At 37.5% G+C, this 27787-nt stretch overlaps 1 protein-coding gene across 9 annotated transcripts in view; it reads left to right on the top strand.

Moving 5' to 3' along the window:
• PRDM5 (PR/SET domain 5) overlaps window positions 1–27787 on the top strand; it is a 206392-nt gene that overhangs the window by 10751 nt on the left and 167854 nt on the right. For 7 of the 9 annotated variants that reach the window (XM_077861174.1, XM_077861176.1, XM_077861178.1 and 4 more), the window contains exon 2: window positions 10684–10767. The exons of 1 other annotated variant lie outside the window; for it this stretch is intronic. In XM_077861174.1, the coding sequence (XP_077717300.1) occupies window positions 10684–10767 (84 nt within the window). Of the gene's footprint in view, window positions 1–4589; window positions 4609–10683; window positions 10768–27787 lie in introns of those variants that run through there. One more of the 9 variants, XM_077861180.1, reaches the window with a different exon arrangement.

Below are 27787 nucleotides of genomic sequence, written 5' to 3' on the forward strand. Positions count from 1 at the left end.
AGGAGTGATACTCTTTTTAAATTCTTGGTGGATATTTAACTTAAAAGTTTTAAAATTAATTGCCTTAAAAAAAAGATTTATTTATTTGCTAAAGACTGCATGAGCTGGAGGGGCAGAGGGAGAGGGAGAGAGAATCTCAGACAGATTCTGCACTGAGGATAGAGGCTGATACCGGGCTTGATCTCACGACCCTGGGATCATGACCCGAGCGGAACCAAGAGTTGAACACTCTTAACCAACTGGGCCACCTGGGTGCCCCTAAAATTAATGGCATTTAAAAAAATTCTTACTTTTATTTTTATTTTGTTTTTCAAGTTTTCATTTAAATTCTAGTGCCTTTTTTAGTGCCACCGAAAGACTCCACTTATTATTATTTTTATTACTTAATAAATCTGTCCAGTTTCGAAAGAGGGGCTTTAAAATCTCCCACTTTAGTTCTTCATGTATATATATTTTTTGGTGAAAAGTTGATTGATTTTTAAATTATTTTGATAAAATATACATAGCCTAAAACTGGCCATTTTAACCATTTTTTATTGAAATATAATTAACATACAATGTTAGTTTTAGGTGTACAGCATATTGATTCAACAATTCTGTACATTACTCAGTGTTCATCACAATGCGTGTAGTCACTGTCAGTCACCATATGGCATTATTACAGTATTATTGACTGTATTCCCATGCTGTACTTTTTATCTATGTGACTTTTTTTATAACTGAAAGTTTGTGCATCTTTAGTATTTTTATACTTTTCTCACTCATATCTTCTTCATAAATATGTTTTTATTAATATATAATGTTCTGTTTAATACATTCAGCAATTGATTTAATTCTTGTCTGATATTGATGCTATTGCCTTTCTTTGCATCTCTGTGTCTACTCACTTAAATTCATTTTTTATCATTTTGTTTTATATTTTATCATGTAGTTAGATTGTATTTCATAATGCATAATTCTTATTTAATGAGAAAATTTATCTCCTTCATATTTAGTGTAATGGCCAATATAGATAATTTAGTTCTTTTTTTTTAGTTGTTTTTTAAATTTTTTATTATTCATGAGAGACAGAAAGAGGCAGAGACATAGGCAGAGAGAGAAGCAAGCTCCATGCAGGGAGCCCAATATGGGATTCGATCCTGGGACTCCAGGATTACACCCTGGGCTGAAGGCAGGTGCTCAACTGCTGAGCCACCCAGGCATCCCATAGATGATGTAGTTCTTGTCATCTTTCTTTATGCTTATTACTTCTTTTATGTTGTGACTTATTTTGAAATTTTCCTTATTTTGTTGCCTGTTCAAGTCACTGTTCATTCTTTTCTCCCCTCTGATTACTTTGTTAATTCTACTCTTTTTCTTTCTTTCTTTCTTTTTTTTAAAGATTTATTTATTTATTTATGATAGACAGAGAGAGAGAGAGAGAGAAAGGCAGAGACACAGGAGGAGGGAGAAGCAGGCTCCATGCCGGGAGCCCAATGTGGGACTCGATCCCAGGACTCCAGGATTGAGCCCTGGGCCAAAGGCAGGCGCTAAACCGCTGAGTCACCCAGGGATCCCCTCTACTCTTTTTCTTTAGTGATTTACTTACTCTCTCCCTCCTTCACAATATGATGGACATGCTTTTTTTTATCTGATAGCTCAAGCTCAACTGTTTTTCCCACAAAAACACACAGTTTCTTCTACAAGATGTTCCATTACTGTCTTCTTCCCTCCCTGCTGCCACCCCATGCTGTGCAACTTTTGGGATGCTTTTGCCTTCCTGTTGTCTTTCCCCAACAACCCTTGGGTTCTGATTAAATGGTGTCTTACTTAATAGAACTTCTAAGAGTATATCCCTGATATACTTCAAGAATTGTTAGTTAGCCTATATAGTCTACACACCCTGTTAATTGTCACTGATTTTGTGTGTCTATAGGCCAGCTATTCATTTTCTTCTGCCATCCTCTTTCCTTTGTTCTGGTTCATTTGTTTAGCTAGAGACTTTTTGTGATTCCTTTTCACATCATCATGTGGATAATATTCTCTCTGAGTCTGTGTATATCATTGAGTAGCTCTCCTTCCACCTGACTGTAAAGGACTTCCTGACTGGGTAAGTGATTTTCAAGTTAGTGTATTTCTCTTTCAACTCATTCTCTAAAAATATTTAGTTGGGAAATGATGTTTTTTTTTTCTTTTGCCCCACTCTTAGCAGTATGTGTGTATGTATGTGTTTGAGTACTCTACTTGAATTTCTTTAAATTTCCTTGTGCAATTGAGGTATTTCTTTGAATTAAAGCATTCTGTCTCCTGTAGAAGTTCAGTTTTACAGAGTGGTTCTCATTTTTCTGCTAATCTTTCTCTCTCAGGCAGCTGGGCCCCTTTGTATAGGCAGTTTGCCTCGGTTGTTTTATCGAAGCCCAAGATCAGTTATTACAAAACCCTCTGTGGTGTCAGTCCTTCCTTACAGGCAAAGGACTCTGTATCGCCATGGGCCTGCACTGGATAGGCTGTCAATTCTCTGTTCCTTAGCTGTCTGGTCTCCTTGTACTTTCCTGGACTGTAAACATGGAAAAGAATGTGTAGGCTGGAGCCCTCTCCCCCATCTCTGACTTGCAAAATTTTCTCAGCATTTCCAGTCTTCAGCACTGGCTCTTCTGCTGTTTTACAGTTTATTACTTACTCCCCTGCAGAAAATGCTTCACACCAGTTTTTTGCCAGAAACTAAGGCTTCACTTACGTCCAGTTGGCCGTATACTCTAGTTGCAGTTGTTTTGCTCAAGAGAGGCAAGTAGCTTAGGGTTGGAATTAACAGAGGGTGCTATATGCAGGTCATTGTATGTCCAAAATCACTTTTTCCTCATAATTTTCCTGCACTTCCCATTTCATATTTGTTTTATAAGGAACTCCTTTCATAAAGAATGATTCTGGGATCCCTGGGTGGCGCAGCGGTTTAGCGCCTGCCTTTGGCCCAGGGCGCGATCCTGGAGACCCAGGATCGAATCCCACGTCAGGCTCCCGGTGCATGGAGCCTGCTTCTCCCTCTGCCTGTGTCTCTGCCTCTCTCTCTCTCTCTGTGTGACTATCATAAATAAATAAAAATTAAAAAAAAGAAAAGAATGATTCTGTTATATTTTGGGCACTAGTGTATTTCTTTTCCTTGACATTTGCTGTGGTAGCTGAAAGTATTAGAGACAACTACAGTAATCTAAACCTTGGGGATTAGGTTCTCCCTATAACAAGAAGTTGGCATGTAGGTATTTGCTGCTATCAGTTTGGTGGCTTAAGATGTTGAGGTGGAAGTCTTTGCATGCTCTTGGCTTCCAGATGGCTGCTGTAGCTCCAGGTATTATGCTTTTACTTCAGGTGGGGAGAAAAAGAAAGTAACCAACGCCCTAGGGTGTACCTGCCAGCTGACTTAGCCCTCCTATAAGAGCCTTTGTGGTTGGTTTGTATAATGATTTCTGCAGGTTGTTAGCTCTCTTCCCTATTTAAGTGGGAAGCTGGTAAATGTAGTTTTTCTACTTACATACATTACTACCCTCAATAAGGTCAGCATTCCAGTACTAAGGAGTATGGATCTAGCAAGGCAATTGATCTCTGCCCCCACAATCATAGTAGGGACTGGATATTTTTCATACTGAACATAGTAGAGGATTGGATCTTTTTCATACTGAACTTTTTAGAAACACACTTTGTTGAAGGCCTAATTGTACTGCAAGAGCAACACATGCACAATTGTTTAATGTTGAAAAAAAATTTGGTTCTAAGTGGGGACCCTAGACTCCTTCTGTGAAAAATTATCATTAATTCACATATGAATGATGCAACTGCAGATTGATTCACTTCATACAATTTACTTTATCTACATGTATATATTTTTTAATTCACTGAGCCAGTTTAAAGTAAATTCAGACATTATGACAATTTTTCCCCTCAATATTTCTTTAAGAGGACGTTCTTCTAAATAGCCATAATATCATTTTAACATTCAACAAAAATAACAGTAATTTTCTAACATCTTCTAATTCCAGCCCATATTTAAATTGCTCCAGTTGCCTCCAAAATGTTTTTATAGTTGCTTGTTTTTTGAACCAGGATTGAATCAGTGACCACCTATTATATTTGGTTATGTCTGTCAAATCTCTTAATGGTCTCCCTCTTCCTGTTTCCCATATTAACAACAGTGACTTTCTGAGGAGATCTGGCTAATTGTAGAGTATCTCACAATCTGGATTTATCTGATTATTCTCCCAGGGCTTCATTTAATGTGTTTATCTTCTGTATTTCTTCAATTCTGGAAGTTAGCTATAGATTATTTTACTAATTTTTTAAATTTCTCTGACATTGTGTATTAAATATTTCTCTCTACCCTCAGGATACTTTTTACATTTCAATAAATAGTGCAGTGTTAGCAGCAGGAATCGCAGGAAACACTTGCCTCTCTCTCATGTGTCTTTTATCCATTTGCTCTCTTCCTAGGTAGCATGGATCTCCCCAGGTGCTGGGTGAGAGACAGGACAAAGGGGAAGAGGTCCATTCATGTTCGCTTGCCCTTTCGCCCTGGAAGTGCCTGTAGAGTTCAGCAGACACCCCTCTCAAGGTCCTATGGCAGACACTGAGGAATGAAGGGTTAGAATGGTTTACTTCAGATTGCATTATAGTCACGGGTATATAATGTCTGGTTTTCCCACTGTTAGTAGTGCCAACACGTGGGTAATGTCATTTTTCCATTTAAAGGGACCTTGTGCTTAAACCAGTAATCTGTGAGCTGATACTGTATGAATATATTTCACTATCAACCTGTATCTACTGATTTTAGCATCCATTGATAACCCTTGCCTGAATCAGTTACATTGTTAGGGTTTTCAAAATGGTGATTTCATTCAAATGAATAGTGCTCCTTTATTTACAAATTAGCAGTCTTCTGTAGAGAAGAGTTTTCCCTCTATTTGCTGTTGTCTGGTTTTCATGAACTAGGGTATTGAGAAGGTGGGACAAAATGTTAGTTCTTTCCCTCTACTATTTTTTTAATATTTTATGTATGTATGTATGTATGTATGTATGTATGTATTTATTTATTTATTTATTTATTTATTTATTTGAGAGAGAGAGCACGCGCATGGTTGGGGGGTTGGTAAGGGCAGAGGGAGAAGGAGAAGCAGACTCCCTGAGCAGGGAGCTTGATGCTGGGCTTGATGCCAGGACTCTGGGATCATGACCTGAGCGGAAGGTAGATGCATAAACAACTGAGCCACCCAGGTGCCCCTTTCCCTCTACTAATTTTAACATGTTATTACCCTCTGATGATGGCAAATGAGGTTTAAATTTTTTTCTCTTTCTCGGACAATCATTAAGAATTAATGTGTTTATGTGCTAATGTGTTTCAATCAGTAACTCTTTTATTTTCTTTGATTCTCAAATTGTTCTAAATTTGGCCCCTGGAAGCTCTTTCTAATAGAATTTAAGAGCTGGAAGGAATCTTAGAAATCAGCTACTCCAAATTCCTAAGTTTTATAGATGAGGAAACTAAAGCTCAGAAGTTTGTGACATCCGAATGTGTCCCAGCTAATCAATGCAGAGCAGGGATTAGGATCCAGGTCTCGTGAAGCCTCAGCTAGTGTTCTTTCCACTGTTCTAAGGAAGATATCTGCAGTAAATCTTGCTTTCAACTTCTTACTAATTTTAAGCAAAATGAGAGAAAATGGCCCATGTTTATAAGCATACTTTTTTGTTTATTAAAAGTTAATGTCCAGTGCCTCAGAGGCTGAGTCAGTAAAGGTCTGCCTTCAGCTCAAGCCATGATCCCAGGGTCCTGGGATCAAACTGCTAGTCCAACTCTCTGCTCAGTGGGGAGTCTGCTCCCTCTTCCTTTGCCACTCCCTATCCTGTTTGTGCTCTCTCTCTCCCCTCTCTCTCTCAAATAAATAAATAAAATCTTAAAAAAAAAGTTACCATCTAGTCCAGTGGGTGGCAAACTGAATAGATTAATTATTTGCTCTGTTTAGAAACAGCAGAGAAGCACCGTTGTAGGCTGGGCAGTGGGCCAGTCTGAGAGGTGAGTTTGCCTGAACAGTTCACTGTCTACACAGTTCATTTTGAATTGTCTTGAACTCACATTTTATTTGACCTGCAGAGTTTTGAAAACTTGGAGTTCATTGCCAGCATGGAAAAGTAGTGATTTCATACACTCGTTTGAGTTGTCAGAGTCTCTAAAACCACTTGCAGATATCTAGCAATGTGAGGTTTCCATTGTGATATAGCAACATTCAGTTGCCCTGGAAAAGCTTAAGTGGGCATGCCCTTCCAGCTTCTGAGTCACTGCCTAATAGGTCCTTTACATGTTTGCTGTTGGATGTCAGATGTTGTGCTGCTTTCTTGCCTGACCTTGTAAGCATTTGAGATAGTGACCCCTTAGATAGCTTGATGGGAAGAATTCTAGGAAAATTCTTGCAATGAAGAAAACATCAATAATGGAGGCACACAGGAACAGCAAGAAAATAGTACGGTTGACAGTTTTCTTGCTGCTAGTAGATCTTCAGCATCTTAATCACAGAGGGTAAAACCAATGAAGACAAGAAGTCAGCCAAAAAATTTTGAAATTTTCAAGAAGACAGTTTGAAAAAGTGGTTTTCTTCCTGTCATTAATTGTGAACCTCAGCTTATGTTGATTATGGTAATGTATATGTATATATAATTTATATTGTAATGAATCATATGAAAAATGTTCATTTGATATTTGAAAATGATAAAATATTGGCAGTTTCGGGATCCCTGGGTGGCGCAGCGGTTTGGCGCCTGCCTTTGGCCCAGGGCGCGGTCCTGGATATCCGGGATCGAATCCCACGTCAGGCTCCCGGTGCATGGAGCCTGCTTCTCCCTCTGCCTGTGTCTCTGCCTCTCTCTCTCTCTCACTGTGTGCCTATCATAAATAAATAAAAGTTAAAAAAAAATTAAAAAAAAATATTGGCAGTTTCATATGGTTCAGCTAAAAAAGTCATCACATCTATGTGGGGTGTGTACCCCAAATCTTCCTTTCATAGGTGTGTTACCCAAGCAGTTTTGAAGCCCATTGAGGTAGAAGAGACTTACTCTTAGTTTAGAATTCCTGTGGGAAATGGCTAATGAATAAAGCAGAATATGCAGTAAAATCACAATGATAAGAAAGTGCTGTTTGTGTAGTAGAAACAAGGACAAACAAGGAATTAGAGAAATGGGGGTAGCAGGTGCTAGGATCCTCAGGGGAAAGCTTCACAGTGAGATTGGGCCCAGTAACTACAAAATCTTCATCTATAGTCAAATATAAAGTATTTTAATTATCTGCAGTGTTTCATACTGTAAGTGCTAAGGATAATTAAGAGTTGGCTATTTATATTTCCATAATCTTGCAGCTACAGAAACTCAAGTGTATTTGATCAGATCATGCTAATATACTCACTGGCATACTTATAAATTGGCCTCCTATATGTTTGTTTTTAATGTCAGTGTTTTTCAAACTGGATGGCAAGCCATTAATGAGTTATGAAATTAACTTACTGGGTCAGAACTAGTATTTTTTTTTAAAAGTGAAGTGAAATAGAGTATAAAATATAGGAGCATGTTGTACAGAGTAAGGGTAGCATTGTTTAAAGACATTTGTATTTTAGTTTTATGTGTGTGTTTCTATGTGTACGTGTGAATATACCAAGCTGAGATATAAAATTTATTTCTTAGTATGGGGTGGAGAAAAAAATTGAAAGCCATATTATTATAGTTTGGTATTTTGAGTTTATGATAGAGTGCTCATTCACTATTAACAGTGAGGCTTTAAAATCAGAGTCCTGATTCTTGTGAATTTTCAAAGCTGCAAGTCTTTTAAATAATCTTGCTAGACATGCAACTAAGCAGTCTTTTTTTTTAAAATATTTTATTTATATATTCACGAGAGTCACAGAGAGAGAGGCAGAGACACAGGCAGAGGGAGAAGCAGGCGCCATGCAGGAAGCCCAGTGTGGGACTTGATCCCGGGACTCGGGGATCACACCCTGAGCCAAAGGCAGATGCTCAATCGCTGTGCCACCCAGGAGTCCCCCAAGCAGTCTTTTAAACTGATTCCAATGCATTTATTTGGGTCTCCATCCTTCCTCTTCAGTCCTTTGAACACTGCTGAATTGATTGATTCCTTTCTTTCCCCCCTCCCAATTTGAACTGCAGAGACAACCTGACTGGCATGGGTAGATCTGTTGCATTGGAAAGTGTGTAACTTAGATTATTACATTCTGCAGTGGTTGATAAATGCTAAATATGTGGATACGTGGAGTGGAAAGGTGAACTTCATGCATTAATACCAAATCCTCAGTTTTGTTACCAAAAACACACCTTATTTTCTGGTCTGTCGTCCTGACTGGCTTTCACAGCAGCCCATCAGTTTCTTCCGGCAGTTCAACAGCCCACATATGGAGTGACTACTATGAGCAAGGCATGGCCAACAGAGTTACTAAATGTTGTAGTTAATGGAAAGTGAGAAGAGGAGGGTGAGCTGCCTGGGCACTGGGTCACATGGTTATTGTGAGGGTTTTGAGTGCTGGCATGGTGAAGCAGATGGTGCCTGAGCAAAATAAACCACTGGTTCCTAAGCCCTTCTGTGATCTTTGCTAGGTGGTTGACTTTATTTTTTATTATTTTAAAAATATTTTATTTATTTATTTATGAGAGACAGAGAGAGAGAGAGGCAGGCAGAGACATAGGCAGAGGGAGAAGCAGGCTCCATGCAGGGAGCCTGATATGGGACTTGATCCTGGGACCGTGGGATCACACCCTGAGCCGAAGGCAGATGCCTTCGGTTGATGCCTCAACCGCTGAGCCACCCAGGCATCCCTAGGTGGTTGACTTTAATCCAGCAACTTACTTAAACTGTTTGATTCTCAGTGTTTTTGCTGTTAGATGGGGAAATTCTCACATATTGAGAATTCTAACATTTGCAGTGTGGCACATAGTGGTTCAATATATATTAATTCCACCCCCTCTTCTTTCATTTTTTTAAAGACTTTATTTGGGGGGACCAGAGAGGGGCAGAGCAGAGCGGGGAGCAGAGGGGGATAGGGGCAGAGGAAGGGGGAAAGAATCTCAAGCTGAGTACCTGTCCCCACCCTGAGTGCCTAGCCTGAAGCAGAGCTCCATCTCATGACCCTGAGATCTTGACCTCAGCAGAAGCGGAGTGTCATACCCTTAAAGGACTGAGCCCCTCCAGGTGCCCCACTTCTTTAATTGCTTGTATAGCTTTTCTTAACTACCATTAAATAATGGTAAGGTCCCATGTTGAGGTGAAAAATGATTACTTTTTAAAGTAAAGCCATCTCTGGGGTTGTCGTATCTGCCTGAGAAGTGATGCTCAGAACCTAGTTTTGGCATGAAGTGGCTAGTGAGGCGTGGAAGGAGGGAAGAGGCAAAGCTGGCTTCCAGTGTCTGAAATTTGCTTGCATATTCATAGTAACTCTGTTACTATAAATAGCAGTCTTATGCTTGTGCTTGGGTTATTTCAGATTATGATCTGGATTTGAGGAATCTCTGTAGCTATTTTTTGTTCCTAAATTAACATTAAAGAATAGGTCTTTTGGGTGCTGCCATTATTTGTAGCTTTTCGGAATCTTTTTATTTGTAAAATGAGGGGCTGGGTTAGTTAGCTCTAATCCCTTTAAGCTTTAACATTTTACTATTTTTCAGGAGTTGGGTTTTCTGCTGTTCACTAAGTAACTTATATTCCTCAAAATGTGGCATTGGTTGGTGGTTGTTTTTGCCTCCAGCAATGTTAATCAAAGTTCCTCTGGCAATTTTAGTTGGCATTTTCTTCCTCTTAGGAAGGGAAGGGGTCTCCTGAAGACTAGGCACAGGCAGGCTTGGAGGACTCTTACAAAGGCATCAATGGCCCAGTGTCCTCTCTGCATATGTTTTACGATGGTCTGGCTGGACGAACTTGACTCCATTGCCTGTCTGTCCAATCTCTGCTCTGGTTGCCTTAGTTGAAAAAACAAATGTCTCTTACCCTGGAGCCTTCCTCACAACTGCGGAGGGCCAGCCACCAGTGCTTCTCACCTGTGAACTTGTCAAAACACAGCTCCCCGCACCCTATTCCCAGAGATTCTGATTTTAAGAAGCCCAGAATTGTGAATTTGAAACAAGTGTGGTTGTTGATTCTCATGCCAGGTGGGCTCTATGGCATATACTGTGAGAGGCTCTGGTTTACAGTGTGCTGCCTCTGCTGTTTGAAAGATTGGCAGGGGAATTTAAACTTTATTTATGAACAGTCTTCCTCTAAGAATGGCAGGCCTACTTTCTTTCTTGTTCATAATTGGGATGAATTTATGATTTTTATGGAAACCAGGTGATTTTCTGCCTGGTGGGCTTGTCTCTCAAGTCAGGCAAAACTCAATGCTTGTCACATTAAGACCACTTGCCAGAGGCCTTGTCAGAATTTGAATGTTAAGCAATTTAACCCTTTTATGTTGGCTCCTGTATTGTGGACTTGGGCTCTTAAACCGAAAACAGATTAAATTGGATTTTAAATATGTAAATATTTTGTGTTGCGTAAATTAGTTAATACTTTAAATGTGTCTCACTCATTGGGCATGAAGGTTTGGAGAAAAAAAAAATTTCCAGAAAAGAAATAAGTTTGTTTTAGTAACTTGATTATTACACTGACCCCTTTTAAATGTAATCATCACTACACAGGGTGAAAAATTTGGACCGTTTGCTGGAGAGAAGAGAATGCCAGAAGACTTGGATGAAAATATGGATTACAGGTTGATGTGGGAGGTGAGGATGCCATTGTTATTTTAAATATTTAATGTGTCTCTTTATACTGTTTAGTGCATTTACAAGGCTAAGTTAATAGGTATTGATTCCAGTTGGCTATTTACACACTGGAATGTTTCAGTTTTAGGGGATCTGAGTAACTTGAAAGTTTAGCATTAAAAAAATACTGTTGAAATATCTTATTAGACAATTCTAGAACTCTGAAGTTTATAGTTGATCATTGAAAAAGGAGTTTTTCATGCATCAGGATGTTTGGATTTTTAAAGAAGCATGTTCTGGTACTGGATTAAGAATTTGATTCCTGTAAATGGAAATTATACTTTCCCTTTGACTTTTATTTCACCACTGCAGCTCTGATTGTAAAGAAACAGTTCTGTGTTCTTTATTGGAATGAAAATACCACTTTAAAATGTACCTTACATATAGTTCAAGAACTGTGACTCTGTTAACAGTCTTTTGCAGTCTGAAATTTCCCTAATGCAGGGATCTGTACATGCAAATATACATTTGTATAAGAATTTTCATCCTAGTTTAGGCCAATTATATTTATTACTGTCTTTTCTAATCATTAGAAAAAGAAGGGCCTGAGGGATAGAAATAGAGAAGTAAAGATACAGAGATTATTGAAGCAAAAACTTGGAAAAAAAAAACCTCAGTTCCAAGAATTGTATTTGGTAGGTTCCAGAGTGGAGTGGGAGCTGAGCTCAGTGTAAATGAGGCTGAGATAAGGAGGATCAGTAAATAAGAAAGGTGTAACATAAAGGGGTAGAGAGTTACATAAGTCTCTGAATGTGTATTTATTAGTTCGAGTCTGAAGAGCAACAGAACCAGTACGATGGAGGTGTATATATATATATATATTTTTTCTTTTTCTTTTTTTTTTTTTTCAAAGAGTTAGCTCATGTGATTGTTAGGGTGGCAAGTTGGGATCAAGTTAGCAGTCTTACAGGCTGGAAACTCAGATAAGAGTTGACATTGCAGTCTTGAGGCAGAACATCTCTGGCCAGCTTCAGGTCCAATTAAGGCCTTTGACTAATTGGCTGAGGGCCGGCCATCTGCAGTTTTGGCAGTAATCTACTTATAGTCAACTGATTGTAGGTATTAACGACATCTGTGAAAAAAACAAAAACAAAAACCCACATCTGTGGAATCCCTTCACAGCTACGCTAAGAGTACTATTTGATAAATAACTGGTTACTATAGCCTAGCCAACTGGACACATAAGGCCATTATAGTCTATTATCTGCAAACAAAATATTACTGAAACTGCTGGTGGTGGGGAACAGTGCTTGAGGAAGATTCTTGAAAGGTTTCAACAGTGTGGATGATAGAAAATGGAAATTCATAATATTGTCCTCACCAGAAGTGGAAGATGGAAAATGTTCCTTATTTGCCTAATTTAATGTACTGTTTTGTTTATTTTTATGAATGTAAACATATTTTCAATGGCTTTCATTAGTTTTCTATAAGGTCTTAATTTTCTCAGCAGTTAATTTTTTTAACCATGCAATTTTCAGAAATCAAACATCTGTGTGACAAAAAGATAACCGAAATAAGTCATAAATATACAAATATCAACTATTTAGGAGGTTGTTAAGGGCTTTTGATACTTGTTCTGAAAATTTTAGTGTGATGGGTTACTGTTTTGCACAGCTGGTTATGAGATATTGTGAAATAGATAATGATAATAATTTCTATTTTGAAGGAGACACTTGCATATCAGAAACTTAAGTAGGCTGTTTCTGAACTGTTCTGTAGTTGATAGTGTAGCAGCAGATAATCTAGTTTTACATGACCTATTCTCATGGATCTGTAATGTCTTTATATTGGTACCTGTTTTCACACACTGGTTTCCGCATCCTTTCACTTTGCTGCCCAAAGAACTATTGATTTTATGCGTTGTAGGTTCAGGGGATGTTCCATTCACTTAGTGATTGCTATGCTCTTATTTTATTTTTACTTCTTATTTAATATCTGGGTTTTGAATAAGTAATATTTGTACTTTTTATGCAACCCCGAAGAGAAAGAAGAGTCTCCCCTTGATGAACCTGCTTTTTTTCACCTAAGACCTTTGATCCTTTTAGCCCCTTAGTTCATGCGTCCTTCTACTCCTTCCTCTAGGTCTTCCTCCTAATCGGGTTTTCATTTTGGATTGTCAGCCAGTTTTTGCTGTGCTGCTGGGTGGGGCAGGGCAAGGGAACACCTCTCTCAGTGGTTCACCTTTTGGGGGGGGGGAAACATTTAAAAACAGTCAACACCTTTTGAATTCCAAAGGTTTGCTGCCTACTAGCTTTAATCCTATAATTTATGAAGTTAACTGAAAGAACTCCTTCCCAGCCTTGAGTTATACTAGTAAAGTCTAATTTTGTTATTTAGCTGTGGAGTTGCAGATTCAGAAGGAGTAGAGGGGGAGGAGGATGACTGGTCCTCCTGCAGTCTTCATCTCATGGAGCCCTTTGAGTCCTCTTAAAGGGAAATAGGAAGCTTCGCCTCTCTGGTGGGTACTTTGAGACTGGTTATTGAAGTCATTTCTAATATGGCCCATAGCTACAAAGTTAACCATGTGCAGCTCCCATTAGGTTGTTCTTCTCAAGTCAATAGTTAACCTAGTCTGTGTATGGTTATGGAACACGAATCAGATCCTTAGGATATTCTGGAAAGTGATACCATGTGAGAAACCATGTAGCATAGCTCTTTCTCAGTGTGTATTTGCACTTTGCTTATGGTGCCAATAGTTCTAGTGGACAGGGCCAGGACCTGTGAACCCTGTGGGTGGCCATTTCACACCAAAGAACTTGGAGGCACCAGGAGCCCACTGGTGTGTGTGAGTCCCTGTCAGTTTGGGATAGGATATAAAGGGATCTAATGGGATCAGTGGGGAGCATTAATACCATCTGCTACAACCTTCTTGGAATAGTTTGGAAATTTATTGATGCCCACGGCTTCAGAGAATTTACCAGCACCTCAGCCTCTTTTTGTGTTGACCACCAGGATTTGAGATTCAGGTCTGAAGAGAGTCAGTCTCATCTGTCCTTAAGACTTGTTGATAACCTCAGATTTTTGTTTTTCTTTTAGAATTAAGTGCTTTAGCAGAAGATCTCTTTATTTCTTGGACCTGAGGCCAATCAGAGCTTGAGGCTATAAACCAGTGTCTGATAAATGCTTCCCATGGATAATTTAGTGGAATGAGCCCAATTGTCTGTATTGTATTCTATTCTGTAGAACAGTCTTTTTGTGTACTTTCTTCCAGGTGGTTTGGAGCTTGAGAATTTCCTTCTAGTCTATACCCGCTCAGACTTGTTCTAAGACCAAATTCCATTCATGTGTGGCTAAAACTCTCAATCATCCTTTGTTTTTAAATCTCTAAGAGCAGGCAGCCCAGGTGGCTCAGAGGTTTAGCGCTGCCTTCAGCCCAGGGCCTGATTGTGGAGACCTGGGATTGAGTCCCATGTCAGGCTCCTTGTATAGAGCCTGTTTCTCCATCTGCCTTTCTGTCTCTCATGAATAAATAAAATCTTTAAAAAAAAATAAATCTCCAAGAGCTTCTTTTTCTATAATACTTTCTTCAGTATTTCAAGCCACAGTTCAAATACCTCCTCTCTAGACTCTAGGTCTTTATGCTTCATGTACATGCATTCCTTTAAATTTTGGCACATATACAATACTATACAGATTATACTTTTTCCTCTCCCAGCCTATTACTCAGGCATTCTAAACTAGCCACTGGTGAATCCAGTGTGTGCTTGAATCCTCCAAACTGCTCTTGCTCTGTTTGCAGTGGGTCTTCCCTTCCTTTTCCAAAGCATCCTTTTGCATCCTTTGGCATCACCTGTAGGAAGTTTTGTCTAGAAACTAGCCTGGTAAGTTCTCAGAACTTGGTGTCATTTGACATTTCCAGTGGAGTCATTCATTCCTAAAATTTACATCACAGAGGTCTCAATCCAATCCCCCTCTCTCTCCTACTCATGCTGGGTCCATGTTTGCCTCTCAGTCTTTGAACAGTTCAGGGTATAGTTGGGTATTTAGTGGTGTGATCTGATGCAGGTTGAGCCAGAATACCATTCTACAGTTCAGTAATAGTGGATGGTCCTCTGTGGACAAAACGTTCTTGCTGTTAGCTAGTTAAAAACTCACATACAGAATCCCAAAGAACTAGGTAGAGCCTGGAGAGTCAAGTGAAATATTTAAATTCGGGGTGATGTTTTTATAGGAAAAAATAAAATCTCTTTTACTTAGTTACAGTTTGATTTCTTGCTATTAAACCTTAGAAGAAAAGTTTCTACAACTTGATAGAAAAGTAATCTCTATGTGTTAGAAAGACAACAAAACAGGGCTTAGCTTTGTTTTTTTAAAAAGCCCATGCTCTTACCCTTAAGGAACTTGTGGTCTTGGAAGGGTGCCAGAATTAACACATTGTAGGGTACATAAAGTATGATGAGAGGAGTCAGCTTTACTTGTATGATTGTGACTTACTGGCACTTAAGGAGTTTTTACATTTGTTTACTTTTCTAAATCTATTGCCTTGAAGATTGATTAGGAAAACATCTTTCATGTCTGAGGCTAGTAGAATTACCAGGGCTATTGGTCATTACATTCTACTAGGTAGCTGCATATCACAAAATACAAAATATCAAATAACCATTGTTTTATTTATTTTTGTCTGCAGAAAAGATTTTATACCTCTGGGTAAATAACATGCTTTCAAAAACATAGCTAGAGAAATATGATTACAAGATTTGTAGGTGTTTGTAAGAATTGTTAATCTCTTGCAGTTATAGTAAATTATTATTTCAAAATCAATGTACATACCAGGTGAACTGGGGCGCCCCTCTGTGATTGAGCTTTAAATATGGTTTATTTTTGAGAACTTTTTTCCCAACCCCCAAACCTTACATACTGGTGATATTTCCTAATTAAAAACCCTTTTCTGTATCTCTCTTTGTTTCTAACCAAGGAAGAATAGATAGGAGCCAGTTGAAGATGAAAATATCTACCTCATTAATGAGCATAACTCTCTTAATTAAGTTCATGGCTCCAGAAAAGCTGTATTGGAGAAGGTAACTGGAACCCCCTGTTAGAGTGGTGGGTTCTTTTTTTTTTTTTTTTTTTAATTTTTTTTTTTTCATTTATTTATGATAGTCACACAGAGAGAGAGAGAGGCAGAGACACAGGCAGAGGGAGAAGCAGGCTCCATGCACCGGGAGCCTGATGTGGGATTCGATCCTGGGTCTCCAGGATCGCGCCCTGGGCCAAAGGCAGGCGCTAAACCGCTGCGCCACCCAGGGATCCCAAGAGTGGTGGGTTCTTTAGAGTGGTGGGGACTTTATACTCCTCTTCTTAAATCTTTATCTTTGCACTGGCAAGAGTTGGGCCTGAATAGTAGGTTCTGAATATATTTGCCTGCCAACTGTGATGATAACTGTGGCCTGACTCACAGGCTCTATTTGAGGCAAAATTGGAATGGAGGATACCAGAACGCCTGGACAGCAACAGACAGGTCTGCAGTCTGCTGTAGAGGGCACATCTGAGCCTGAGGGTAGGTCTGCTTCTTACAGCAGAGAGTTGAGCATAGAGAGAAATGAATGTCAGGGTCTCAACAGCCCAATGAAAGGAAGGAACCATGGAGGAAAGAAACAAAAATAAATATATCTTGAATTTCTCTCTCTTCGAGAGGGGAAAGTAAGGAAACAGAGTGAGGGAGTAAGAGTTTTTGATTAAGAATATGTACATGTAGAATTGGTTTTGCTCTTTTCTGATACTGCAAAACAATGAAGCCATTGGGAATCTTTACAGAGAAAAAAATAGGCATTGTTTCTATATAACAAAAATAGGCATGGTAAGTGAAGTATGGTAGAACAAGGAAGGATACAATGGTTAGGCAATATTCAGTCTGATTTTATCCTGAGGGTACAGAAAGCTCTTGTTTTCTTGGGACTTACGTTTTAGTAGGGAAAGTTAGATGTAAAACACCCTTTATAAGTAATACAATGAGAAGTAGTGATGTGGATATAAAGAAAACAAAATAGGGCAAGAAAATTTATGTCAGGGACTCCTGGGTGGCTCAGCGGTTGAGTGTGTCTTTGGCTCAGGGCATGATCCCAGAGTTCCAGGATCGAGCCCCACATCAGGCTCCCTGCAAGGCACCTGCTTTTCCCTTTCTCTATGTCTCTGTCTCTGTCTCTCTCTCTCATTAATAAATAAATAAAATACTAAAAAAAAATTATGTCAGATAAGAATTTGGACATATTGGTATTCCTGCTGAGAATTACAAAGACAGATTGAATATAAAAATGATTCGTATAATGTCAGAGCTGTTATAGCAAGGAGTACTAGAATGTCTGGGGTTCCAGAGAGAAAACTTGGAGAGGTGAAATGACAACCTGCAGTCTCTTTATACTTGGAAATTGGTCAGACTTTTGCTGATCCTGGATTTTAGACAAGAGTCTAAAAATCTGAGCTCAGCCCATGTTGTTTGAGCATAGAGGAATAGGTAGAGCTTTTGGCAGGCTTGTGAGGTTGGAGTGACAACTTTGGAGATCTAGAAGAACTAAAAACATTCCCGATTCCTCCTCAAGACGTTGGCAGCATTATGAAACTATGTGGCAGAATGTTTAAGGTCAGCCACACATTTTCAAAAAGTGGAGTGTTTTGCAGTCTCATGCTGCTGAGAAGTGGCCCTCAGTGTGTACTGCTTTTAGTTGGAAGCACTACAGTGCTATGCTGTGGGAATATTTTCGATTGAGACTGGCTGAAGCCTGCCACAACCCAGCTCACTCTCTAATTAGTTGGTGATGAACACTTTCTACTCTGCCTGGCAAAAGTCAGGGTAAACCTACTGTGGAGAAACACAATACCTGGATTTTCTAAAGTTTCTTAATATACAATGTCCAGAATTTAATTAAAAATGACTCGATGTTAAAAGGAGCACCTGAGTGGCTCAGTCAGTTGAACATCTGACTCTTGGCTATAGCTCAGATCATGATCTCAGGGTTGTGAGATTAAACCCCACATCAGATTGAGATTCTCTCTCATTCTCCCTCTGCCCCTCCCCCTGCTCTTTCTGTCTAAAATAAAAAAAATTAAATCTTTTAAAAAAATGACTTGATGCTAAGAGATAGCACTATTTGACTAAATCTGAGAGAAAAGCTGGACAATGGAAACTAACAGAGGATAAATAATATTTCAGATATTGATTAGAATTAGCAATTAAATTTAAATTAATTTAAATTAGATTTAAAATGATCATGATTGATATGCTCTAGAAAATGAAGAAAAGAAACATGAAATAACCAGGTGGAAAATTTTTTTACCATAAAAATTGAGATGTATAAATGTCAAATGTACATTCTAGAATAGAAAAAATATAATAACTGAAGCTGAGAATTCAGTATTTGAATAGATATTAGATAGGACAGAGCAAAAGATAGGTTTAATGAAGAGGAAGTCAATAGCAAATATTGAAAATGCAGCACAGGGACTAAAAATAGATACATGAGACAGTGAAAATATCTAATGTATCTGTAATGTTATGACTTTTTAGGATTTGAAGGGCAAGAGGAAGAATATGGGATGTAAGCGAATCTGATAATGACAAATTTCTTGAGTTCTGGGCCTCATGCAGCATCTGAAAAAAAGCAAAATTAAAAAACAGGCTACCTAGATATAGCTTCGTAAAACTGTTGAAAACTAAAGCAATCTTAAAAGCAGCCAGAGAGAGAGAGAGAGAGAGAGAGAGAGAGACAGACACCTTACTTTTGAAACAGCAACAATAAAAAGGTGGTAAGACAGTCAACAACTGAATAATAGCTTTAAGGTGATAGAAAATAATTGCTAATCTAGAATTCTATACCCAGCAAAAATACTAAAAAGTGAAGGCCTAGTTCTCTGAGCATCTTCAAATGTGAACAGGTCCCTGTGTGACTGGTTCTTGGGATTTCTCTCCTAGCATTAGACCTAACCTTAAGTCTTCGTCTTCTCTTCAAATGAGCAATGCAAGACCACTTCCAGATCCCAGCCAGAGGAAAAATTTGCCACTCTGGATTCTCTGAAGAGAGGGAAAGAACAGAAATAGGCATTTACATACATAGATATGTAAATTGAAATAGATTTTACAAACAAGCCATTGAGGACGTTTTCAAAGTAGAACAATAGTCTAACAAAGTTTGCAGACCCCTCAAAAGAGGTCATAACTGATCTCCCAAATCCCAAATTTTGTGGTAATGTTTGTCAACCATGTGCAAATGACTACCCTGCTTAGGGATAAGAAGGAAGAGATGCTGAAGTATTTTCTCAAAACTGAAGTGACAGAATATGAAAATATTGAATCATATTATAAAATAGGTTTTATTTTGCTGAAAATCTTTACTTTAAAATACATTCATCTCAATAAAAGTGGGAACCCAATTTCAGTGTTGACTGAGATCAAATAGGAATCTAGGAAAGACTTGATAAAATGTTTATGTCAGATACAAAATAAAGATTTCTTGAAGAGATGCCACGAAAAGCCTCCAACCCTTGTCACCTGGTTCAACCGATGATTTGGATACAGGAGTGGGTGAATTAGGAGACTTCATCAAGATGCTATGTGGTCAGATCTATTAAAGGACAGTTTAGCTTCTTACATGGATGACAGAAAAGGGGAAGGAGAAGAAGCTGATGTTCATGCTGGTAACTAAGACTTGGAACATATCGATAATGAAGAGGATGAGGATAAAGGAGAAGGAGATGAAAATGGTGATGATGTTGAAGAAGAAGAAAGGTTGAATAGGAAACAGGAAGATATATATGTGTTAACAGAATACTACTAGATTCCGACCTCCCTTTTATTTCTTAAAATTTTATATTTTCTGGGAGCAAGTTGCCATCTCCTCTTTTTTCCTTTTGTGTTCATTGCTTTGTTCTAATGAGGTTTCTTTATTTTTTTTTAATTTTTAATTATTTATGATAGTCACACACACACAGACAGGCAGAGACATAGGCAGAGGGAGAAGCAGGCCCCATGCACCGGGAGCCTGATGTGGGACTCGATCCCGGGTCTCCAGGATCGCTCCCTGGGCCAAAAGCAGGTGCCAAACCGCTGCGCCACCCAGGGATCCCTCTTTATTATTTTTTTATCTTTATGATATGATTCTCTACTTATTTTATGGAAGAATATCTTGAGCAAAATACAATGGGAAAATATCTCTATCCTTTTCTGATCCAAGTTACTTGTTATCCCTTTTTGTCTCAAAAATGTGAATCTAGTGGTGTGGAAATAACACATCACCATGTTATTATTGGTGTTATTTCCCACCATGTGGGAAAGAAGACAATTTTTCTCTTTGCCCTGCTGGAAGCTAGAGAGTGTTCATCCTTGTGCTTAAAATCCTTGGCTTTTACTACTTTCTCTAAAAAGCTAGGATATTACATTATGTCTCTATATAAATATGGACATTTAGCATTATCACCATATATAAGCACTTTGTTAAATTTAAAAAATCTAATAAATTGCATTATACTAAAGAGGGAAGGGATGAGTTTGAGATGTTTGGGTGTTTTAGTATTAAAAGGACAGGGGAGAGAATGGGCAGATGCAAGCTTGAAAGGATAATGGCAGTAAGTTATTATTTAGACAACATGACTTGATCTTGGACATGCCTAATTGAAGCTTAACATGATAACCTTTAAAATAAAATTTTCTTCTAATGATTACTTGAGTTCTACCACTTGATGAAAAATCATACAAATTGTGTAAGATTTTTTGGAATTGACACTTTCTGTTGTAATTTTGTTACTGTTTATTTTTATTTTTATTTTATTTTATTTTTTTTTAAAGATTTTATTTTTTTTTAATTCTTATTTATTTATGATAGTCACACACAGAGAGAGAGAGAGAGAGAGAGAGGCAGAGACATAGGCAGAGGGAGAAGCAGGCTCCATGCACCGGGAGCCCGACGTGGGATTCGATCCCGGGCCTCCAGGATCGTGTCCTGGGCCAAAGGCAGGCGCCAAACCACTGCGCCACCCAGGGATCCCTTGTTACTGTTTATTTTTAAATTTGGTTTTTCTTTTATGGAAAAGGAGAGAAAATAGCTCTAAATCTTAAAAGTATATATATATTTCTTTATTACGGTAAAATTGCATATATAAAGGATTTGATACTTTTCCCTTAGAACAAATTTCAGACCTTCCAAATTTGATTTGCTTAATAAGTAGTTTTGTAAAAAAATTAAAGACAAATAAAGATGTATTCAGATAAACAAAACCCAAGAGACCTACACCAAAGAAAAACTAAAGTAAAGGTAGCTCTTCTGGGAGAAAGTAAATGAATTCTGATGGAAACATGGAAATGCAGGATAGAATAAATAGTAACAGAAGGTAAATATATGAGTGAATAAATATAAATGTTGATGGTACTAAAAATTATAGTAATGTTTTATGGATTTAAAAGTATATACAATTTGGGATCCCTGGGTGGCGCAGCGATTTGGCGCTGTCTTTGGCCCAGGGCGTGATCCTGGAGACCCGGGATCGAATCCCACGTTGGGCTCCTGGTGCATGGAGCCTGCTTCTCCCTCTGTCTGTGTCTCTGCCTCTCTCTCTCTCTCTCTGTGTGACTATCATAAATAAATAAAAATTAAAAATAAATAAATAAATAAAAGTATATACAATTTATGTAATGATAAGAATAATTTGAAAGGCAGGAGGGTAACAAAAGGAATCTAAGAGTTCCAAAGTTGTAGCATCATCAAATAAATTGAACTAAATTATCTAAAATAATAGTAAAGGATTGTTTTAACTAACAAGTTAATTAAAGGAAAAGAATGGATGATAAAAGAATTTTCTTAATGCAAAAAGTCAGGCAAGAAGTGAGAAAAAAGAAACAACTGGGTCATATAGAAAGTAAATATTAAGATGGTAGCTATCAATCCAATTAGATCAATAATTATGTTAGATTTAAATGGACTTCAATTAAAAGATTACTATTAATAGATTGAAGGCAAAAACCAGCCTCATGTCCTTAACAGACGATTTTAAAACATAATGACACAGAAATCCTGGAAATAAAAGCATGAAAAAGATATATTACGCAGATGAAAAGAAATCAGATGTAACTAGTATTTGACAAGTAAACTTTAAGGAAGTGAACATTACTAGAAATGAAGAGGGTCAGTACACTAGAGGATATGTATATTTCAAGTGTGAAAGCAAAAACTGAAAGAACTAAAAATAGAAATAGACAAGCACAATTCTACTGGAAGACTCAACACATCCTTCTCAACTACTGAGAGAGTAAGCAAGAAGATAAAACTGGGAAGGATAGAGAAATAATTTGATCAATATAATTAATATATGTACCCTAACTGATATATGCAGAACACTACCCAATGACAATTGATCAAATGCACAAAACATTTACCACAATTAACCATATGCATAAAGCCAGTAGATTTCAAAATATGCAATCCCATTAAAAGTCCTAGAAAGTTTTGATTGATTGATTGTTTGATTTGGTGGAAACTGATTGTAAAATTGATGTGAAAATCCAAAGGGATATGAATTACCAAGCCAACCTTGAGTGAAAGATCAAAACTGGAAGATTTACACTATCAGATATCAAGACTTACTGTAAAGGCATTCTAATCTAATACAGTAGTATTGACATAAGGACAAGAAAAATAGACACTGTATTTGACAAAGATGTCATCAATACAGTGGGGAAAGGATGGAATTTTCAATAATAGTATAGGGTCAAAATGCTATTCTTATGGAAAAAGAATATCTAGACCCCTTATTCACATTGTATATGAAAAGTCAGTTTAAATGATTATAAATGTAAACATGTCAGGTAAAAACAACGAACCTTTTTGGAAGAAAATGTAGAATACCTTTATGATCTTAAGGTAGGTGGGGGTTTCTTAAACAATAAACACCGTAAAGAGGAAAATGACGCATTCGATAACAGTAAAATTAAGAACATACCATAAAGAGAATGAAAAAGCAAATCACAAAGGTGAAGAAATTTTTAATGCATATGTCTGGAAAGGAATTTGTATCCTGAGTATATTAAGAACTACATTTTGTTTAAAAAAAAAGAAAAATGGGCAAACACTTGAACAGGCACTTCTTACAAGAAGATATCCAGATAGCCAATAAACATGAAGTGATGGTCGGCTTCATTAGTCATCTGGGAAATGCAAACCAAAGGCATAATGAGATGCCATGATACAGTCATCAGAATGACTAAAATTAAAAAGACAGATAATGTCAAATATTTGCAAAGATTATCTGAACCTCATTTACACTGATGCTGAGTTTTTTAAATTGGTACAATCACTTTGGAAAACTGTTTTGTGGTACCTACTAGAGCTGGATATTATACAATGTGGCAATTCCATTAGGCACATTCCCAGTAGAAATTTGTTCATATATTTACTAGAAGCCATATACAAGAATTTTCTTAGCAGCATGATGAGAAGTTGTCCCAAACTAGAAATAGTCCAAATGTCCACCTATAAGTAAATGGTCAAATGCAGTATGGTATATTATAAAACTTTGTATTACAAAAACGTAACATTGAGTGAAAGAAATTGGAGGCAAAGAGTACATGCTGCATGAACTTGTTTATATAAATTTCAAAACCAGATAAGGCTAATTTATGAAATTATAAATCATGATTGCCATTACCTCATTGTGAGGATAGTGACTTGGGAGCAGGAACCTGGAAAGTTTTCTGGGTGCTGTTTCTTGATGTGTCTGCTAGTTATATTGGTGTGTTTACTGTGGGAGATTCATTAAGATTCATTTAAAGTCTGCATTTTTTTTTTTTTTTGGTAATTATGTTACATTTCAACAAAAAGTTTACTTTAAAAAATAGGGCAGAACAGTGAGCTAAAATGCCTAGCTCATGATTTCTACTTTCTCACTCTGGCAGGGCTGTCAGGGCTGTCAGGTTGTGCTGAGCCCTAAACATTGAGAGCACAGCCATATGAAGAACACCTGGATCAAGAACCCAGGATGAGCACTGGTGTTATGCTAAATGTTGGCAAATCAAACTCCAATAAAAAAATATACACACACACAAAAAAAAACCCACCTTAAAGAACCCAGGGAGGAGCAGAGATATCAATACAGTGGGCTGTTTGAAGGCCAGAAACAAAGCCAGCCTGGCTAGTGGTTAGCGCACAAGGGGCCAGATGTAGGGCATGGAGTTAGAGAGATAGTCATAGGTCAGATCACAAGGTTTATTCCAGCAGCTAAAAGATTTGATCATGAGAATGATGTGATCCTATTTATGCCCTGGGAAGAATACTGTGTCTGCAGGGTGGAGAACAGGCTCCTGGAGAGAGGCAAGAGTGGAGCAAGGAGACCAGGTCTGCTACTAACGTCCAGGAGTGATTTGCTGGTGGTTTATACTTGGGCATTAGCAGTGCAGTTGGTAAGAAGTGGTGGGCTTCTGGGTGTATGTTGTTGGAGGTAACTAACACCGAGAAGACTTGCTGATTGATTGTGTGTTGAAAGGCAAGAATTCAGGATGACTTTTAAGTGTTTAGCTTGAACCATATGGGTGGAAGGTGGCGATGGGTTTGAGATACAGTAGGTGGAGAGTGAAAGTGAGGGGATGGGGGATAGGTGGATTACTACATTGTAAACTTTGGAAGACCGGATGTTGTCATATTAATCTGTATCCCTTAGGTCTTAGTACAGAACTAAAACTAATGAATAAAAGTTAAATTCATTTAATAGTATTGAATAAATTATTCATATTTCATAAATATTTTTATTGGGGTATAATTGATATATAACATTATACTGGACTCAGGCGTATAACATAATGATTCTATACTTGTATATATTGCAGATTGATTACCATGAGTCTGGTTAACATCCGTATTCAGTAAATTTATTGAATGTCAGAAATATATTGAATATCAGAAATATATTGAGTGATTACTATAAGAAGTCTAGTTAACATTGATATTCAGTAAGTATATTGACTGTAAAAATGTGTACACCATTTTTACCATTGGCATTCTGAGAAAATATGTAATTTAAAGGATAGAAAAGAAGAAACTGACTCCCCTGCTATTACTGTGTTGGGTTTACCTACTTTGTGGACATTTTTATTTTCACTGTTGTGAATATTGTGGTTTGACTAAAATATGGTTTTCAAAGGAGGTGATTGGTTGAATATTAAACTGGACATTCTGTTTAGATGTTTTTTTCTTTCTTTGCAGTTATTTTGTGATTACAGCTGTTCTGTTGTTTGGGAACTTGATTCAGCACCAGCTTTCCAATGTGTTTTAGTTTTTGGAAAAAATGTTTTCAATCATTTAAAATCTTTTATTTTTCTTTAATGTTTATGGAAGTCCTTTTAGGTGTTTGGAACAAAGAAGTTTCTTTACCAAATGTTTTTCTTTTGCAGACGATAACATTTTGTTTTAGGTTCCAAATGGAACCACTTAGTGTCAACATTAGTGGGAGGATACCACCTAGAAAGCCTTGTAGAATCCTGGGAATCCTAAAACAAATGTCATAGTGCATCCCTCCTGATGCTAGTCCTCTAATAAGGGATAAAGCAAGAACAATTGAATATTATATGTCTTCTGGAAATTCTACTTCTGGAAGTCTCTTTTGTGGTTGTCATTTGCCTGCCCTTCACAAGGTGGCTCCTACCTGAGCTTGTCAGCCAACTTATGGCCATTCATCCAAACCTGAGGTATGATTAGAATGATGTTGGGAATCTAGGCTGAGTAGTTTGTTTCAGAAGAAAAACAACAACAAACCCATCCAAACAACTCAATATCTGTATTATTGGAGTATTTTCTCCATATTTGTGATTCTGATCAACTTACAGGACCCCAGGAATTTTGTCCAAAGAGATGCATTTGGCTACAAACAACAGCAACCCCAACTTATTTGAATAATGCGGAAAGTTTTTCAAATGAAAGGAAACTCAATAATAAACAGGCTTCAGGAATAGTTGACTAGGATCCCTGGGTGGCGCAGCGGTTTAGCGCCTGCCTTTAGCCCAGGGTACGATCCTGGAGAGCCGGGATCGAATCCCACGTCAGGCTCGCGGTGCATGGGGCCTGCTTCTCCCTCTGCCTGTGTCTCTGCCTCTCTCTCTCTCTCTCTCTCTCTGACTATCATAAATAAATAAAAATTAAGACAAACAAACAAACAAAAGGAATGGTTGACTAATTATCTTACTGATGTTACCCAAGTTCTTTCCACTTCTTGGTTCTCTGCTTTGCTAATCTTGGTAGTGGCAGGTACTGAGCAGTTTTCAGACAAGGTAGTGTTCATAAGGAACAAAAATACCTTTTCAAGAACCCTCTTTTGGTAGCAGATCCCCCCTAATATGTTACATATCCATTCTTGACCTGTCAGAAGGAAATGGGACTGCTATTACCCAGTCAGGCATAACCTGGAGCTAGGGTAGGTCAGCTTTTTCATAGACTTCATAGGTGAGGGTGGACATTGGAACAAGTTTAATGTTCTTTGAGGAAGGAGAATGGAGGGACTGTGTATTCCTCATGAGAGTGACCACATTCATTATTGGTTCCTTCAGCAGCTGTATCTTGAATGCTTACACCATTCCAGATGATATATTAGGTGCTGGATTTACCTAGAGATATAAAAAATATCTGGCAGAGAAGGTTAGAGCATAATATCTGATAGGGAGTGCACTATGTATATTTTCCATTATTTCCGTATTCTCCAAATGTTTTGATTGGGGAGGCTTTAAAGTCTTTGATAATCAAGTTAAAATAAAAATTCTAGAGTTTGGGGCAAGTATTTCAAGTAAAAGGTATAAAGTAAGGGAGGAAAGTGTAAGTGAAGAGAGATGCATATATCAACCAGGTTATGTTTTCAGACATTTTTTTTTTCATTACACATTAAGTCACGTGTGACAACATGATGTAAAAAGAGCAATTTACATGAAGTTAAAGTACCATATTTTCTTTTTCTGTGTATCTTCTCTTATAGTCATTTCATGTGCATTTCCATTCCTAAAACTAGTAGGAATTACATACATTTTTATATCTATCTTATTTTAACATGTTCAATAATAATATTGCATATCTGAGATATCATTACTGAGAAAGCCTTGTCTTCTTCACTAATAGTTTACACACAAATGTAGGAGGCATTTGTGAATGTTTTTCTAGCAGCTTTATTGAGATATAATTCACATACCATAAAATTCACCAGTTAAAACATATGATCCAGTAGTTTCCAGTATGTCTATAGAATGTGGAGTCACCAGCATTATTTGATTTTAGAATATTTTCATCACCCCCAAAAGAAACCCTGGACCTATTATCAATCATTTTTGACTATTTTATGTACTCATCAATATCCTATGTAAAATTACATTTTAAAAAGTCATGTTGTCATGTTTCTCTAAATAATTTTCTGAACACTTTTAAGTCCGTATACTGAATGTTCAATTAACTCCTTAGGACTAGTTTCAGGGAAGATATTTCAGGTCCTTAGAAAGATTTCTGAGCAATGGAAGTAGAACTTTTAGCAATCCCAGGAATTTTATTGGGAATTGGTATAAACTTTGGTTTTATTACATAAATAATAATTTTAAAAAATTCATGAAATTAGTGATAATCATATTTCCTATGTTTTTTAGATTATAGCTGTATAATAGAAAAATGAGACATTTGGCAAAATAAGAGAAAATCAACTTTAAGAAAACGCAGTGCTGGGTATTAAAGTAACTGATGTTTGCTACCTACCAACCCTATATTAGAGTTAATAATTCAATTTTCTTTATATTGAGAGCTAAAAAATGAAAGCCAAGGTGGACAACCTGAATAACATGCTTAAATTCAAATCTTTTATATTTCCTCTAAAATGACACTTTAAAAATAACCTATTTTTTTAAATACCCTATTTAACCTTAAGTGTACAGACTTCCACTTTTCAATGTGATAGCAACTGGCTACATGTGGCTATGAGCACTTGACTGCTGCCTAGTATGACTGATATACTGGTTTTTAATTTTACTTACTTTTAAATAATT

The sequence above is a fragment of the Canis aureus genome, chromosome 20 (assembly GCF_053574225.1).
Source record: "Canis aureus isolate CA01 chromosome 20, VMU_Caureus_v.1.0, whole genome shotgun sequence".
In the NCBI taxonomy this organism is placed as follows: Eukaryota; Metazoa; Chordata; class Mammalia; order Carnivora; family Canidae; genus Canis; species Canis aureus.